The following is a 17,970-nucleotide window of genomic DNA, read 5'->3' as shown; positions in this document are numbered from 1 at the left end:
GTGTCTGTAGCTGACCAGATTACTCGAGTATTTACCAATCCTCTGCCTGAGTTTTCTAGTCTACAAAAGGAGGACTCTTCTCTGATTTGAAAGGAACCCTTAATACCTTTTATCTTGTTCAGCTAATTTTGGGCAAGTTGTATTGTTCTTTGTCAATTAATAAAAGTTAACAACTTTCAAGTTTACTATCTCAAACTCAAGGCAGACCATAGCTGTTACAGGAACACAGCTGATGCGGATAACTATAAATACTCATTTTCACGTCAGTTTTTCATGTCGGTTTTTCTGTTTTGAGCTTTGAGTGAATAAAAGCACCCAAGAACACTTAAATCTTTATTGTTTGGGTTGTAGTACCTGTTGTTAAGCCTGTAGGTAATACCAACTGTCAGCCATTAGTGAAAATAGAATAGATAAGTATTAAAAAACTGCTTGTCCCAGTTCATGACGTTTTACTACATATGAATCTTTGAACAAAGTATCACTTTTTGTTTAATATTATAATCTCTTCACTAAGGATTTCAAGCAAGGAATGCCCTTCTGCAATCAAACCTTTCGCAGACTCAGTTGGCTACTATTTGGTAAGTTTAGTTACTAATTATGAAGTCAATGCACTTACAGCATTAGGGAGGAAATGTACCTTATTGAACAAGAATTTATGAAGGAACATCACAGATCTAAAATCATAAACTGAAACTCAACTGCTTCTTAAACTGCTTTGTTCATTAGTAAATTCTCAAAAGACTACTCGATATGATTAGTGTTTTACTCTTTGTTGAACTATATATAATAGCACAGATACTGACTTCACTTTCAGATTCAGTGACAAGCTGTTTAAGTTGAGCTGAAGGTCTGTTTATTTTAAAAGTAGTGTTCTGGAGCAAAAGATAGTCCAAGCTTGTTACTTTTAATATATAATGAGAGGTAGTAGAAAAGCAGTAACTTTTCAGATTTTTAAGTCTCCTGTAGTTTTCCATAAAGAGATCTACACATTACATATTTGTTAAGACTTGCCTTTACTGTGATGATGTAAATAGTTACAGTTGTCTGAAAGCTTGAATAATCTGCCTTTGAGCTGTTAGATATAGCAATTTAGATTTTGTCTATAGATGTTTATGCATAAACTCAGATGTATATGCATAAACTTTACTGTCCTAGAGGAATTCACATTAGCTTTGTGTTTTACAGATATGTCTGAGGCAGTTCCCTCTTTTATTTGTCTCTGCCTTGGGGGCAGTCATTTGTTTGTCTCTACCAGCAGCAAGTTGAATTATTCTGCGTGTTAGTTTAGCTGATTTGGTTGCATACTGTGGGGGCAAAAATGAAGTGTCAGGCTGTATTCATCCATCTGGAATAGATGAATAAAGCAGATACACATGACTCTTCCTCCAACGTGCCTAGACTGAAGATATCAGTAGCAAGGACAAATTTGTGTACCCATTCAGAGAATTAACAGGCTAAGTCAAAATTTTGTGCAAAGTAAGGAAATACTGGTATTTGTACTGGTGTAAGGTATTTATGGTAGTTACTGTATAATGATTGTGTGTGTGTGTGTGTGTGTAGTTTGGGTCTGTCAGCATAATAGAAGTCTTACGTTGTCATTTCTTGCTTTTGTTCTTTTTCTGCTTAATATTTTTTGGCCAATTGTGTCTATGGGGAAAAAGGGGCATAAGCAGTTTTTTTGATTAAGCATTTCAGCTACATCCAGTCAAAGGACACATTCCTTCATTCAATTATATTTACATAGACTGTTCTTAGAGAGAGGTTTCTGCTTTCTTGCCAGCATCTCTGGAAGCATTTCATTGTTATTTCCTTGTATGGCAAGCATTTTAAGTACAAGTAGGCAAATGTTAAGACTATGTTCTGCCCTCTTGTTAGAGAGGACAGGTGATCCTTTTCCTTTGGATATAATTTTAAATAATGCCTCCCCCCGCCCCTTTTTATTTTCTTTGTAAGGGGGAGAATGAAAAAAAGTAAAAGTGGTTTCTATCGTGTAGGGCTGGTTAGGAATATGCCTGGATTCTGTTCCCAGCTCTTGCATTGGTGATATAACTAATTTGAGAAGTCACTTAACTTTTCCTATTGTCACTAACCTTTTTTATTTCTTTTTTCTGTATTTTATGAAAACATCTTTATAACAGCACATTATTTAGCAAAATAATGTCTCTTTTCATCAACTATTCATTTTAGTAATTATTTTTACACATCATTTCACAGGAATTGAAAAAAATAGTCCTACAGTAAATTGTTTCAGCTATCATTTGTGATATTGTGATATTTAGTTCTAATTAAAATAGTTATTAAAACTGTGCAGGTCGCTGGCTGATATTGATGGAGATGGACAGCTGAAAGCTGATGAGTTTGTGTTAGCTATGCATCTAACTGATATGGCCAAAGCTGGACAGCCTCTGCCACTAACTTTGCCTCTTGAACTGGTGCCACCTTCTTTCAGGTAAATTATTGAGGACAGTGAGACATAATATATTTTTAGCAGAAATGTTTTCTGCAAATAAAATAACTGTTATTTCTGTCTTCCTCCCTGCCCCTTCCAGAAGTGGAAAATACACTGAAAATATAAATGGAACTCTGCCATCTTACCAGCCTGTGCAAGAGGAAGAGCCACAGAAAAAACAGCCAGGTAAAATCTGGTTCGTGGTCTCATTCTCAATGTATAGTGGCTGTCTTCAAAGGGTACTGAAACTTCTAGAAAGTAGGAGATCTAATTAAATCCCAAAGGGGCTTCATTTCAGGAGCTAGATTTTGTTCATCTTGGATGGAAGGAAGGTGGTTAAGCAGATATAGTCAGCCAGTTGCAGCTAATAAAATAGAGAAAGCAGAGATAAGGGCTATATTTAGCTTAGGAAAGAAGCGCGCTGTTCTCAGTAACATTAATAATGTATTTTTGGAAAAGAAATCCTTTATGGCCCAGCATTTCAATACTGTGGAGAAGTATTGGCATTGCTTTGTCCTGCACGTGGAGGATTCTGAAACCAAGCGATCCCAATGTTGTTCAGTTATCTGAAAACTATATAAAATTTTTACACAGCATAGATTTTGCTGTCATCTTCCAGATGCTACCAGCAAAGATCTCTTACAAGGAAGTACAAGACTTGATTCCCTTTTTGGAAGGGTAGTTACTTAAAGCCTAGGTAATTCCTGAGTATCTCTTTTTATCCTATATTGCAGTAATTGATCTTGATCCTGTTTTGTTTTCGTCTGTTTCTAGCTTCAGGAGAATTTTCAGAGAACCACTCTTAAAGACTCTCTGTATTAATTGTCTTGCACAATGGAAAACCTTTTTCCTTTCAACAAGAGAGTCTTTTGCTAAGCTATTATATAAGCTTATATATTATATAAGCTTATAGAAGCTATTATTTTCTGTTTCCTCTAAAATTTAAGCTATTCTGTTGATCAATTTTAAATCATTACATTTTGCCAGTAGGATAGACTTTTAAAATTTAAAAGCAATACTGACATTTTTGAAAGGAAAAATAATACTTTAGTGAATGCAATATGCTTAAATTACCCATGATCCAACAACCTCAGCTCACCAGTAAGAAAGTATGTATTATTACCATAACAAAGGTACTTGTTTGAGACCAATATTTTATGTAGGACAGAACTGAACTACCTTTCCTTATTTTAGTGACATTTGAAGACAAAAGGAAAGCAAACTATGAGAGGGGAAATATGGAGCTGGAAAAACGCCGTCAGGTCCTGTTGGAGCAGCAGCAGAGAGAAGCAGAACGCAAGGCTCAGAAAGAAAGAGAAGAACAGGAGCGAAGAGAGCGGGAACGACAGGAGCAGGAACGGAAAAAACAGCTTGAAATGGAAAGGCAGCTGGAGAGACAGCGAGAGCTGGAAAGACAAAGGGAAGAAGAAAGGAGGAAAGAAATAGAAAGGCGGGAGGTTGTTTTCTTGAAATTGTTTCTTAATGCTTTAAGGAATGTGTACATGTATCCAATACCCATTTGACAGAGCATCCAGGATTTGAGTGCTGGCTGTGGCTTTTGGCAAGCTGTTTTGGGGATTATCATTTCTGTCTGAAAATTTTATATCTTTTATAAATGAATGAGGTGTTGATCTGTGTTAAAGTTTTCAGATATTTCATAGCACAGGTAAGATTTTCTTGGACAAATTTCTTAATCTTAAAAATCTGTTTCCTAAGCAAATTTTTGCTGAACTCAATGATATTTTGACTGTTGACTCAGGCTTAGTTCTACTGCATGTCTCTGGGCATGCTAAGACTTGCATATTTTATATAGCTCTGTGAAATACTCAGAGGTTATGAATAATGTCTGTCACTAATGTGCTCATTTATGGGCAGCATTCTAAGTTAAACTGACTTTTCTCTGAATTATGCCATTTTCTGAGGTTTTTCTTCATCAGGAGTTAGGTGCATGACATGAAGAGTCCTATAATTTATACTATTCTTTCATGATGAAGTATATAAAATGACTTGAAAAAAGACAATTCTTCACACTACTGTTACACTGTTTACAAGCAGAGCATATTATATTAAATAATAGTTTCTGTTTTGTATCTTCATTATATGTTAAAAGGGTTGAATTTCTCTCTAGGCAGCTAAGCAAGAACTTGAGCGCCAGCGACGACTGGAATGGGAGAGAATTCGTCGCCAAGACCTTCTTAATCAGCGTAACAGGGAACAAGAAGAAGTCATCAAGTTGACCTCTAAGAAGAAGAGCCTTAATCTTGAGTTAGAAGCCCTAGTAAGGCATAAATTTCATTACCTATCTTTAAATGAAATACAATATTTTAAAACACATAGTTCTTCAACTATACATTAGCGTCCTGTCAGGAATTTTGCTTTACTTTGGGAGAGCAATCTAAAGGAGATGTCTGGGTTGTTTTAAGAGTTGCCTATGTATAATTTTCTTCTGATTTCTTTCTAGACGGACAAACGTCATCAGATTTCAGAAAGGTTGCAAGATATTCGAAGCAAAAAGCAAATTCGGAAAACTGAGCTGGAAGCTTTAGATAAGAAATATGACCAAGGAATTATGGAAGTCAAGCAACTACAACAGCAGCTTCAGGTTTATAGCATTCATTTAAGCTTGTAACTCTTCTTTGTTTCCCATTCTGTATTCCTGTAATGCTCTTGATAATAAGTTTCAATTAGGAAGAATAATGAATCACTTACAGTGATTACAGTGCAAAGAGGAAATCGGCAAGGCCATCAACATTCCAGGGGCTATAATTTTCTTTGTAGTGCTAAAGAAATGATTACATGTGCTACAAGTTGATAGTAGAATTATGACAGCAATCAAAGCCTCAGCTCTGCTTCTATAAACAGACAATAATGACTGCTCTTTAATTATGAATTTTTATAGAATTCAAATTCTTATAGAACACAAGTTTTTATGAGGAATGTTTTGCTGTGTGGAGAGCAAGAAGTGCTAAGCTAAGTTAGTCTTCAGGCAGAATTACCTTTCCATTTTTGTTCTGGGAATTTTTTTTCTCCTTCAGATAAAAAGAGGGGAATTACTTTGAAATAGCTAGCTGCCATCTGCTCTCATGTGTCAGGGCAAGTTGTTTTATGTTGGATCATAGAATCAGTAAGATTGGAAGGGACCTCTGGAGATCATCTAATCCAACCTCCCTGCTCAAGCAGGGTCACCTAGAGCATGGTAGACAGGGTTGTATCCAGGCAGGCCTTGAAGATCTCCAGACAAGGAGACTCCACAACGTATGCCAGTGCTCCGTCACTCTCACGGTGAAGAAATTCCCCCTCACGTTCAGGCGGAACTTCCTGTGCTTCAATTTCTACACATTGCCTCTTGTCCTGTCACACGAGACAACTGAAAAGAGTTTGTCCCCATCCCCTTGACACCCTCCCTTCAGGTACTTATACACATTGATCAGATCCCCCCTCAGTCTTCTCTTCCCCAGGCTGAAGACGCCCAGCTCTCCTAGCCATTCCTCATAGGGCAGATGCTCCAGCCCTCTGATCATCAGTGTAGCCCTCCGCTGGACTCTCTCCAGTAGCTCCATGTCTCTCTTGTCCTGGGGAGCCCAGAACTGGACACAGTACTCGAGATGAGGCCTCCCCAGGGCTGAGTAGAGGGGCAGGATCACCTCCCTCGACCCGGCAATACTCCTCCTAATGCACCCCAGGAGACCATTGGCCTTCTTGGCCACAAGGGCACATTGCTGGCTCATGATCAACCTGTCATCCACAAGCACTCCCAGGTCCTTCTCTGCAGAGCTGCTCTCCAGAAGGTCAGACCCCACCTGCATACTGGTGCATGGGATTATTCCTCCCTAGGTGCAGGACTCTGCCCTTGCCCTTGTTGAACCTCATGAGGTTCCTCTCCACCCAACTCTCCAGCCTCTCCAGGTTTCTCTGTATGGCAGCACAGCCCTCAGGTGTGTCAGCCACTCCTCCCAGCTTGGTATCATCCACCAACTTGCTGAGGAGGCACTGTCCCCTCATCCAGGTCACTGATGAAAAAGTTGAACAGGATGGGACCCAGGACTAGCCACAGGCCTCCAGCTGGACTCCGCACCACTGATGACAACCCTCTGAGCTCTGCCTTTCAGCCAGTTCTCAATCCACCTCACTGTCCACTCGTCTAACCCACACTTCCGGAGCTTTTCTAGGAGGATGTTATGGGAGACAGTGTCGAAAGCCTTGCTGAAGTCAAGGTACACAACGTCCACTGCACTCCCCTCATCTACCCAGCCAGTCCTTCCATCAGAGAAGGCTATCAGATTGGTTAAGCAGGATTTCCCCTTGCTGAATCCATGCTGGCTACTCCTGATCACCTTCTCTTCCTCCATATGCCTGGAGGTGACATCCAGAATGAGCTGTTCCATCCCCTTTCCAGGGATGGAGGTGAGGCTGACCAGTCTGTAGTTGCCTGGGTCCTCCTTCTTGTCCTTTCTGAAGACTGGAGTGACATTGGCTTTCTTCCAGTCCTCAGGCACCTCTCCAGTTCTCCAAGACCTTTCCAAGATGATGGAGAGCGGCCTGGCAACAACATCCACCAGCTCCCTCAGTACCCGTGGGTGCATCCCATCTGGGCCCATGGATTTGTGGATGTCTAGCCTGCCCAGAAGGTCTCTGATCCTATCCTCCTCCACCAAAGGAAAGTCTTCCCTTCTCCAGACTTTCTCCCTCACATCCAGGCTCTGGGATTCCTGAGGGCTGCCCTTAGCAGTGAAGACAGAAGCAAAGGTGGCATTCAGTAGTTCTGCCTTCTCTGTATCCCTTGTCACCAGGGCCCCTGCCCCATTCAGTAGCAGTAGGCAATCAATGTAAATGTTCTCTTGACAACGTTTATACTTCCAGGAAGTCTATTAAAAGTGTTTTTTTTTTCTAGCTGCGTTAATATTTGTGGATTGAAAAGATTTCATTTTTAATAGTATATATACTTGGAGCATAAAGTCATTTTTTTTCCTCTTCCTCATAATGAAAATATATAACAATGTTTAACATGAGTTTAAATTATGTTTGAAAATTTACCTCATTTTTAGTTAATGATATATAAACAATATTAAAAATTTGTTATGTTTTCTCCAATATCTGCAGGAGTATCAGAATAAACTAATCCATTTAGTTCCTGAAAAGAAATTGTTAAGTGAAAGAATTAAAAACATTCAGCTTGACAACACTCAGAGTAAGTGTCTGCAAGTTGATTCTCTTTTGTTTTCATTGCCAGCTTTTCAGCAGACATAGAAAAGACTTAAGGATATAGGGGTATTAAGCCATTTATATTGTTAGGGTATGGCAAATTAGAATTGTTATATCTACTTTCCGTTATTTCCTCTATGTTCTAAATGTGGGGCAAACAAATACATTTTCCTGAGAAGGCAAGGAGTTTTCTTGAAAGTATGCAGACTGTTCAGCCCGCAGATACTATAATCCTTATTAACACCTTTTTTCTTTTTTCATAGTGTAAAATGAGAAGAGTTAATTTACAGAATACTTGCACTAGTCTTTACACTAAACCACTCTAGAGTGGTCCCCAAAGTCTCCAAAAGCTTCATTTGGATCAGTCTAAAATGATACTAAAAACAAACTGCAAATTAATTTGTGCACATATTACATGTAATGTCTGTGTGTCTCAGATGTTGGGTCCAGCTCTTCTGTGCTCTATAAGAATAGAATAATAGATTGAAGATTTTTTGCGAGGATAGAAATTCTGAATTTGGAATGTATGTATATTAGGAAGAAGTAAAAACAGTTCATGAAAACACAAATCCCTGTAAAAGGCTTGTTTTTTCTTCTGCAGGTACAGGGATCAGTTCAGTGCACAAGAAGTCCTTAGAAAAGGAAGAATTATGCCAAAGACTTAAGGAGCAACTAGATGCCCTTGAAAAAGAAACTGCTTCTAAACTCTCTGAAATGGATGCATTTAACAGTCAGCTTAAGGTGGGTGTATTCTCTAAGTATGAAATGTTACACTGGTAAGCACTGTCTTTATTTCCTTATTTTTCTGTCCAGTCATAAAACTGATGATAGTTCCACCAGGCTGGGGTTTTTGTGCTCATCTTTTATATAGCTCCACTTCCAAAAGCCTTTCACAACTTTGAATGTCAGACAGGAATTACCAGCGCTCTTTCAGCAAATAAATAGTGCAATAAAAATGCATTTTAAGCTAATATATTAAAATATTAACATCTTGCTAATCATTGCTTTGCATGAATCAACTATTGTTCGGTCTCAGCCTATGCCCTCTAGAACTTGTTTTGAATTAAAGTTTCTCAGGTCCTTGCAAATTCTGTCCTTATGATGCTGAGGTTTTATCGGCTGTCTTTTTTGAATTGTGGATTCAGTATTTAACCTTTAGTAAAAGAAATACAGGATTTCACAGTACATCATACAAGATCTGGTGGCAGACCAAGGTGGTGTTCTGTAAGTAACATAGGCCACTTATTTGTGTAGAAGTTAATAAATGTTGACTATTGTACCTGAAGGCATTTTCATTTCAGAGATGAGTCTGGACTTACCTAAAAATGCATGCAGTTATCAGGCAGGCTCACATGTTTCCCAATAACTTTATTTACCAGGTTATTCATAGTAGCATTGATGTGAAAAATGGTTTTATGTTGGCCTAATGCAAGCACCGTACACCATTCATTAACAAGAACACAAGGAAAGATTTGTAGATGCTTTAAAAGCTTTTTTTCTTTAGGAAATGATTTCATGTAACATTGGTTACATGCATTTTTAGTCAGTTGTTTACTTGCATGGCTTGCTATGTTCGATGGCTGCATCCACAATTGAGTCTTCCCTAAAATATGTTTTTAAAAATACATTGCAAAGTTTAATTGGCTTTTTATCTGCCTTATCTTACAGTGTGAGAATATGGATGATTCTGTTCTTCAGTGCCTTTTGTCTCTGCTAAGCTGTCTCAACCACCTCTTCCTCTTACTTAAGGTTATTTTCTAATCTTTGGCTCTTCTGCTTTTTAATTATTTCACAGTTTTTCTCTGCTTACCCTTTCTGTTTGGGGATATGACCTGTATTAAGTAAATTTTCCTAAAAGAAAATCACTAGGTTCTTTTTCTTTCTGCTTGCTTATAAATCCTCTTAAAAACGTAGTGTTAGCTGCCTAGAAAGCCGAACTGAAAAATACTAACATTCTTCTTCTTTGTTAATAGACTGTGTTCACTAAATTGTTTTACCCAGATATTTTTCTTTTTGGTTAAGAAAAAATCAGAGAAGAAGAATTCTCTCAGATGGAAGTAGTGTCCTCTTCCACCTTTCCATCCTTTGCTGTCTACCTGTCTTGCATGCATGCATCCGCACATCTTAAGCTGGGTCAGGTCTAAGAATTCTCTTCTGAGTTTTAGAAGAGTTTAGAAATAGCGTCAGTGCCCAGAATATGACCTGTGACATCTCAAATGCAGTGCTATTAAACCTCCAGATTAATCCAACACTAAAGCTGAGTTGCTGTTTTTCATCAACACTGCTTTTGCCTGCCACGGTCAGATATCTCATAAATCCTCATAAATGATCTCAAAATTATTTAACTGACCTTTCTATTCTGCAAAAGGATTATTCTCTCCTTAAAATAAAAACATAAGTTTTTTTTTTTTTTTTCTATGATGAAAATTTGTTTCCACAGTGATCCTCAATGTGAGAAGAGAAAGTATTCTCAGCTAAATATGTTTGGGGGAGGGGAAAGAATGTAAATTGCTGGGTTTAGTTTATTGATAGAGATTTGCACTGCTACAGGATAACTACCACTTGTTATCTTGCCTTTTTCACATAAGTTAGATTATTTCTTAGGCAATGTGATTATTGATATAGGTGCATATTGCAGTTGGAATAGGTTATTTTGTTTGCTTTATTTGTATTTATGAAAGGTCAGGATATACCTATTGCCTTGCTCAATATGTGTAGCACTAGTGTTTCTAAGAAAAAAGTGATAACTGTATCTTACAAATCATTTGTGACATTGTGAGATACATTCTAAAGTATAGTATAGTTGATTTTTTTTTCTTCTGTAAATTTAATTATCCCAAAAATTCATTATGACGATTTGTGTGGGAAAAGTTTGTAATCAAAGGGAGATAGAATAAGAATTGAAGGATATGATCAACAAGAGCAGAATAAAATCATAAAGACTCTAGTGTGAGTTAGTGCCTTTAGGCCATTGCTTCCTGATGTGGTAGGCCTGGTGAATATTTTTATTGAATTTTCTGATTTTAATATGGGAGTGATCATCCCAGTTCTGCCTGTGTTATTTTAGCTTTCTATTTGAGCCTACTGCTTTTCAGTTATATTTTACAATTGGGAATGAAGAGGAAAAAAGAAGGAATGTGAACTGAGGTTTATGGTATTGTGTTGGCTTCAGCTGAAGCCTGCCTCCTCAACAAACAGGTCTTCTGGTTATTTAAAATATGCTACATTCCGCATTGTCCTTAGATAACACTCTGTTTCACTTCTCAGTTTCATGTTTTCCCATTTCCTCTGTCATATTTCCATTTCCAGCAGGTGCATGACTGGACAGGCTCCTAGAAAGCCTAAGTTGCATAAACGGCTATTTGCATAAACAAACTTGCCAGCTATTTTTAAACTTCCATTTGTTTGACTTTCTTTATGGTGACTTTCAAGGGCTATTGATAACTTAATATTAATTTGTCCACTTGTATTAGAATTTGGTTCACAAAGCATTAAAATGCCTGGATACTTTTCTCAGAAAAAAGACTTTATTTCTTTGATGTGTGTCGTTGTGTTTCCTCATTAGGACCTGAGAGAAAGTTATAACACGCAGCAATTAGCCTTGGAGCAGCTCCACAGGATCAAACAGGATAAAGTAAGAGAGGTAGAAAAAAGAAGAGCTGAACTTGCACAGAAAAAGCGACTGGAAGATGAGGCTGCAAGGTACTATGTCCAAAAAGTATCAGCATTGTAATTTCTAAAGCAAAATAGTGTTATGGTGGTTTAAGATATTAGTTGTAATGAACAAGAAGTCCAGCTGATAAAAACACATCCTAGTTGCCTCAGAGAAGATTTTTAATATGGAGTACCACTGACATAAGATGGTTTGGCTTTTCTCTCTCCAATCTGTTTTTATCTTCCTGTTCTTTAAAAAAACTTAAATTCAAAGTTGATGGGTAAATAGTCCCAGTAGTTACTTTTCCTGTTAGGATTTTTAGCTTAGCACACAATTCTCACGCATTTAAAATTTCTTATACTTTCTGCTTTGTTTTGCTGACCTTGAAAAGATCTGGTCCATTTGCTTAGAAATGGAAATACCAGTAGAAACCCAGAGAGTTGTGGTATTTATAGTTATTTGGTATTTAAGAAAATAAGAGAGACACCGACTGCTTAATTCTGGTATTAATCTTGAAAGTTGGATGAGTGAGCAAATGTTTACTATTAAATTTTAGTTTCTGTTTTTTAAAACAGCAGTGAGAAAATTCAAATACATGAGGATCGTTTCTTCTTTCGTTTATGTGATGCTGTTTTTGCTAAGCTAAGCCTTGCATTAAATGCCCAAACTTACTTTCCTCTCTTCTTGTTTTCTTATGGCCTCATTTGCAACTAGTTTTATTTTTCCTGTGTTCTGCTGATTAAGAAATCATTAGGTTTCGATATTGCCTGTCCTAGGTCTCTCTGGACCCTTCTGCTGTCATCTGACTATTTTACTGCTGTAACTTTGGTGGAATTTAATAGTCTCAGATTGAAATAGTGTCAGGGAATAGGTGGATGAGTGCTTTCAGTGGTGAGTCCTCAGCTCTGGAATTTTTGTTGTACTAGTTTCGCTTTTCTTAATCAGACCTGTATGAGAAAAGAGTTGCTGTGTTTTGTCTTTTTAGTTTGAGATCATCTTTTCTACAATTCTGACTTGCTTTGACAGTTTTGAATGAAACAATGTTAATAATCTATATTCATGATTTATGGTCGTAACTCATGATATCATTTTTCTGCAGTAATGTCATAGGAATTTTATAATGTTTGTGACAGTCATTTTAAGAGGACAGTATACCACCTGTACAGTGATGTCTTGTTAATTTTTCTGTTGTATGCAACTGTATGAGAGTGTAACAGTATTCCTGCACAGCTCCTACCCAGTCTTGTCAGGTGTCTGAAAACACAATAAAACAGCCATCAGATCAGTGGACTTTCCCCACTGACTCAGTACAGCAGTCTCCTCTAGGCATGATCCCTCATCAGGAATCCCTTCAGAAAGCTGTGGCCAAAAGGTGACGGACAGCTGGTAAGACCAGAAGAATGACCTACAAGCTAAAATGCAGTGATTTCCCCCCCCCCCCCCCCCACACACACACATGTTGAACTGGATGATGACTTGTCAGGCAAGATGAGGAACAGGTCAAAATTTGGCTAATTTCATAGAATACAGACAGGTTTCCAGATTCTCTCTTTCTCTCTGCTAAGGAGTGTAGTTTGGCCACTGAAACATGTTGAAAAAATTGCCACCGCTGAAGACAAGGAAGTAAAGCAACAGAGATCAATATGCAAAGACTGTTTTTATGTATCTGCCAGAGACTAATTCTGTTATCGAATCTGTTTGGAAATCTTAGTTTGCAATCATGAGATTTGGATACTGCCTTGACAGAAAGCTTAAAACCACCCTTGTTAAATTAACGGATCGCTTCTTGCTCCTAAGGCTGTAGGTGGGCAGAAGTGCCCACAGAGGCATTGCACAAGTAATCATGTCACAGTGTTTCTGCATGAAGACTCTTAATCCATTTGTTATTTTTATATGAAATATACTAGCGTACACGTTAGACAAAGCGTGGTCTCCTCCCAAAAAGCTTATGGCCTGGAATGAAAAGTAGCCAACACCATAGACACAGCTTTACTTACAAGTGCAGCTTTTTACCCTGATAACACCGTCTCATTTTACATGAATGTTTCCTCTTCTCTCTCTCTTTTTAAGGAAAGCAAAACGGGAGAAAGAGAACCGATGGCAGGAAAATATCCGAAAGGAAGAAGAGGAGAAAAAAAGGCGATTAGAGGAAGAACGAATGCAGGAGAAAATCCAAGAAAAACAGAAGGCTGAAGAAGCAATTGCTGTGATCAGAGAAAGGGAAAATCAACAACAGCTTCATGAAGAGGACAGCAAAAACAAGCAAGCTGAGATTCTGAGAGAAACAGAACAACAAAGGCAGAGGCAACTGGAAGAAGATAAAAGGAAGCAAGAACAACTTGCAAAAGAAGCTGAGGAGAGACGTAAGCAGAATGAAGAACTAAAGAAAAGAAAAGAAGTGACCGGCTCTCAAGAGACAGAGAAACGCACTTCTAAATTAAACATAAATGAGAAATTTGCAGATCTGCTGAAACCAACAGAGAGTAAAGTTTTTAAGCCACCATGGAAAAATGAAGGTAAATGAATTGAAACAAAAAATTCCAACAGGCCTTTAGTTTCATTGTTCTTATTTTCTTGAATGTCATTTCATTCTTTAGCTGTTTTGTTGTTAGCATAACATCATGGCGGGCTTATCGTCTAAAATGTTAATAGGAAAGTAATACTCCATGTCCTTAGTTTGGTATAAATCATAGTTTGGTTAGCTTCAGTTGGATTTTATCAGTTTTCAGCACCTATGGCTCTGCAACAAGTCTTTCAGTGATCTTTTCCAACGAATCATGGCTTCTGGAAACAGTAATATTTTAGCTTTCTCATGGCAGGTTTAGCTCAGTTGGTTAGAGCATGGTGCTGCTAATGCCAAGGTCGCGGATTCAGTCCCCATGTGGCCATCTCCAGAGGTCCCTTCCAACCTTGCCATTCTATGATTCATGATTCTATGATTCTAAGGCTTGAACTTTCTGTCATTAAAGCAGAATGCTAACGTGGCAGAATTCTGTTAGATGATGGGTGCATGGACAGGTAACCTTCAGTGAAGTGATTTATTGACATTGCAATCCACTTTGTATTAACTTGTTTGTCTTATTAGCAAAAAGACATGGAGTCAATCTAACCTTATTTGTAGGATCTTAAAAAAGCTGATAAAACAGTATTTTCATTAAAGCCAGTTTTGATTAGTTCCCTGGTTCTTTAGATCTCATCAGTTTTTCTTAAAGCCAGGTTTATCACTGAGTTCAGCAAGAACCAAGTTAGGGCAATACTGACAAATTTTTGCACATCTCAGCTATACCTTGAAAAATGCTTAGCTGTTCAGCATTATTAGTAAACTTGGAGAACATAAGATGCCTAGAAAGTAGAAATACATGATATTTTGCTATTCTAGGCTTTTAAGTAAAATCACCACATGCACTGCTGAGCACTTACTGTTGATCAGTGAGGAAAATTGGAAAATTATGATTGTATTAAAAGGGACTATACTAAGCACTGGCTTGGCCAAAGCTATTTGACAAGAAAGGATGAGAAGATAAAGACATCATTGTTTTGCTTTGGAAGACAGTGCACTTTATCACTTGTATTGCATGTATGATGATTAGCATATTAAGCTCTTGCATTGTGTGCATCCTCTCAGCCCGTTGTGCCTAGTTATTTCCCACGATAGCATCTTTGGGGCAAGAACTGTTGTGTTCTTATATTCATATCTGTTGCTTAGAATAAGCCTCCAACCAAATGCATGTCTTTCAGTTGTATCAAAAGGGTAACTATTTTTTCTTCTCCTTTCAGGCAGTGCAGTTAGTGCCTCAGAATCTAGGAATTCAGTTGCCTTGGTAGATTACAGAGCTTTATATCCGTTTGAAGCAAGGAATCATGATGAGATGAGCTTTAATACTGGGGATGTAATTCAGGTAAGTATTTGTCAATCATACATAACTTGCAAAAAAGCAAACAGCTCTCCCAGTACTGAGATACACAAGGTCTTAAGCATCAAAAGCATTGTGTTAAAAATTCAGTAAGTCTAAAATGTATTAAATTTGTTTTTGGTAGGTTGGTTGGTGTTTTAAAGGATGAAATTAGGATTAGTTTAGCTAAAGTCTGTCCTTGGGTCTTACATGTCTGAGAGATGTTGGAATTCAGCTTGGACTAATGATAGTAAATCCAGTGATAAACTTTCTAAAATTAGTAAATCAGAAAGGATGTAGTTACTGCAGGTTTTTTTACATGTATTGATAGGCCTCTAACTGTCAGCTTGAAATGTGAGTGCAGTGCCCAGTGGTATGAATAGCATTTGAATTTAGATGAAACAGACTAATTTCAGCAGGTGTGAAAGGCTCGACTGTATGATCAAGACATCTGAATAGTGCGTTCTAATGTATTCTTAACTTTATCTTTTTTTGTCTCTTACTTGACTGATCCCTCACAAATGCACCCTCATGCAGATAACTAGAGTAGTTTATTCCAAGTCCATTCTTTGAAGCATTCTTGAGAATTCAGTTGCATATGCTGTCTATAATGTGACAACAAGAGCATAAGCCTGGGAGCATCTTCTGGCTTCTCAGTTGCAATCTGTATGTAATTCTTTCATTTGTTGGCATACATACATTTTTTGAAAACATAAGCAATCTGTAGACCTGTGAAAACTGATTTACAGCTGTGGTGGTGGAGTTATATATATATATATATATATATATATATATATGTAGCTAATATATAGATACATATGATTTCCCCCTCATTTGGATTATAAGTGAAACAGTAGATGATAAGGACGAGTTTACAAAGCAATGCAATGCACTGCAGAATTTTTAAACTGTTAGGTATTAGACTTCAGTTTGATTATGTTAAATCACATTTTTGCATTTTCATGCCAGTGAAGCATGGAGGAGGACGCAAAAGAAATAGGTGCTGTTTTGGATTCCTTTTCAGATACAGTTAATTAAGTACCATCTAACTGCTGATGTCATCTTTTAGAAATACAACAACAGCTGCCACCTCGTCTTCCACCCCAAACCCCAGCTGAACTAACTAGTTGTTAGTATTTGAGCTGCTAATATTAGCCTATTTTTCTTACTGCATGTTTGAATATATGCAGCATAATGGAGGCTTGAATGTGTAAGGGTGCTCTATAACTGTTCATTATAGTAGATACTAGAATTTTTGTACATATTTTTGGATACAGTTAATTTCAGACTCAGCACATCCCTCCTCCATTCTTTTAAATAAAACTACGAAGGAATGTTTGTTTCTTCAGTTAAGACGACGGTTCTGTAAGCAGAATGACTTCAGTGTACCAACTGCACCAGCTTTTGAGTGTTGCTAGCCTGATGCCACTTTTGGCTGCAATTTCACCAAAACACAGTGCATCATGTTTTTTGCCAAGCCAGGATGGCTCCAGGTATTGTGTGTGGTCCCCAAGCTGCCTGTTGCCTGAGGCCTGTTTGAAGGAGTACAACATCTTGGAGGCCTGTCTCTACCCGTCTTTGAAACTCACTGAAATTGGCTGGCAGGTTCAGAGGGTTGCGTGGAGAGGAACTGCTGGAAACGCACTGCAATTGTGTCACACTCTCTTTCTAACTAGGCAAAATCAACTGTATTCTGAAAGGGAAGAGAATGGAAATGCTGATGCTTGTATGACTCTAGCTCGCGCTATGCCACGAGGTGCTTACACACTAGATATCTTGTTTACTTCATGCTGTTAATTGATTCTTGTTTGGTTTTGGTTTGTTTTTTTTCGTCTTCCTATCCACAGGTTGATGAAAAAACTGTGGGAGAGCCTGGTTGGCTATATGGGAGTTTTCAAGGACATTTTGGCTGGTTTCCATGCAATTATGTAGAAAAAATACCAGAAGGAGAAAAGTCTTTATCTCCTAAGAAGGCCTTACTTCCTCCTACAGTATCTTTATCTCCTACCTCAGCTGCTTCAGAGTAAGGGTTTTTTTTTCTTTTTACATTTGTGTTAAATTGCCTTTTCTAACACAGAATGTGCCATATAGTATCATTGTTTGTTTTTAAATATACATGCAGAAAGTTTATTGAAGAATCTATCTGAAATGGTCTTAACCTGTATATTTTAAATCTTTGGTAGCCTGGTTTGCATTGTATAGAGTATCTCTTTTATATATGTAAAAATAGTGTTTCTACTTGATGTACTCTTTAAATAAAAGTTGTTCTGTGTTAAATATGCTTGTATTCAATTTGCAGACCACTTTCACCAAGTAAATCAGTAGAAGAATCTGATTACCAAAACACACCTTTTTCAAGCCTGAATGTTAGTGCAGCATGGCAGCAAAAATCAGCTTTTACTCGCACTGTGTCCCCTGGATCTGTTTCACCAGTTCATGGACAGGTATATTGTGTGGGAGTGGAGAGAAATTGCTGTGTTTTAGATTCATGTTAATGATACTGGCTTTTTTTTCCTTTTCTTTTCTAACACTAGACTACCATAAATCTATAGAATAAACAAACTGGTCTGAATTCCCCACTAGTATGCATTGATATAATTCCATATATTTTGATAGACCAGAGAACAAGACCCATGCATTCTCTTTCCTAATATTGTTTTCCCCTAGAATTGGACATACAAGATACTGTGACAAATAGGAGTTGAGAGATTGTTCCTGAATCAATAGCAATTGTATACAGCAGTACAAGTGTTGTTCAGACATCAAGTTAT

The 17,970-nt window shown here is 37.7% G+C and overlaps 1 protein-coding gene across 5 annotated transcripts in view; it reads left to right on the top strand.

Moving 5' to 3' along the window:
• Positions 1-17,970, top strand: part of ITSN2 (intersectin 2) — an 85,915-nt gene that overhangs the window by 40,482 nt on the left and 27,463 nt on the right. For 4 of the 5 annotated variants that reach the window (XM_062573212.1, XM_062573213.1, XM_062573214.1 and 1 more), the window contains exons 9-21: positions 515-578; positions 2,312-2,449; positions 2,550-2,635; positions 3,644-3,906; positions 4,578-4,727; positions 4,911-5,051; positions 7,550-7,637; positions 8,253-8,392; positions 11,217-11,353; positions 13,377-13,822; positions 15,084-15,205; positions 17,047-17,222; positions 17,499-17,643. In XM_062573212.1, the coding sequence (XP_062429196.1) occupies positions 515-578; positions 2,312-2,449; positions 2,550-2,635; positions 3,644-3,906; positions 4,578-4,727; positions 4,911-5,051; positions 7,550-7,637; positions 8,253-8,392; positions 11,217-11,353; positions 13,377-13,822; positions 15,084-15,205; positions 17,047-17,222; positions 17,499-17,643 (2,096 nt within the window). Of the gene's footprint in view, positions 1-514; positions 579-2,311; positions 2,450-2,549; positions 2,636-3,643; positions 3,907-4,577; positions 4,728-4,910; positions 5,052-7,549; positions 7,638-8,252; positions 8,393-9,319; positions 9,401-11,216; positions 11,354-13,376; positions 13,823-15,083; positions 15,206-17,046; positions 17,223-17,498; positions 17,644-17,970 lie in introns of all 5 variants that reach the window. The other variant, XM_062573216.1, reaches the window with a different exon arrangement.

Source organism: Rhea pennata, chromosome 3, assembly GCF_028389875.1.
Source record: "Rhea pennata isolate bPtePen1 chromosome 3, bPtePen1.pri, whole genome shotgun sequence".
NCBI lineage: Eukaryota > Metazoa > Chordata > Aves > Rheiformes > Rheidae > Rhea > Rhea pennata.
Note: the sequence above shows the minus strand (reverse complement) of the source record. Positions and strands in the feature narration are given on the sequence as shown.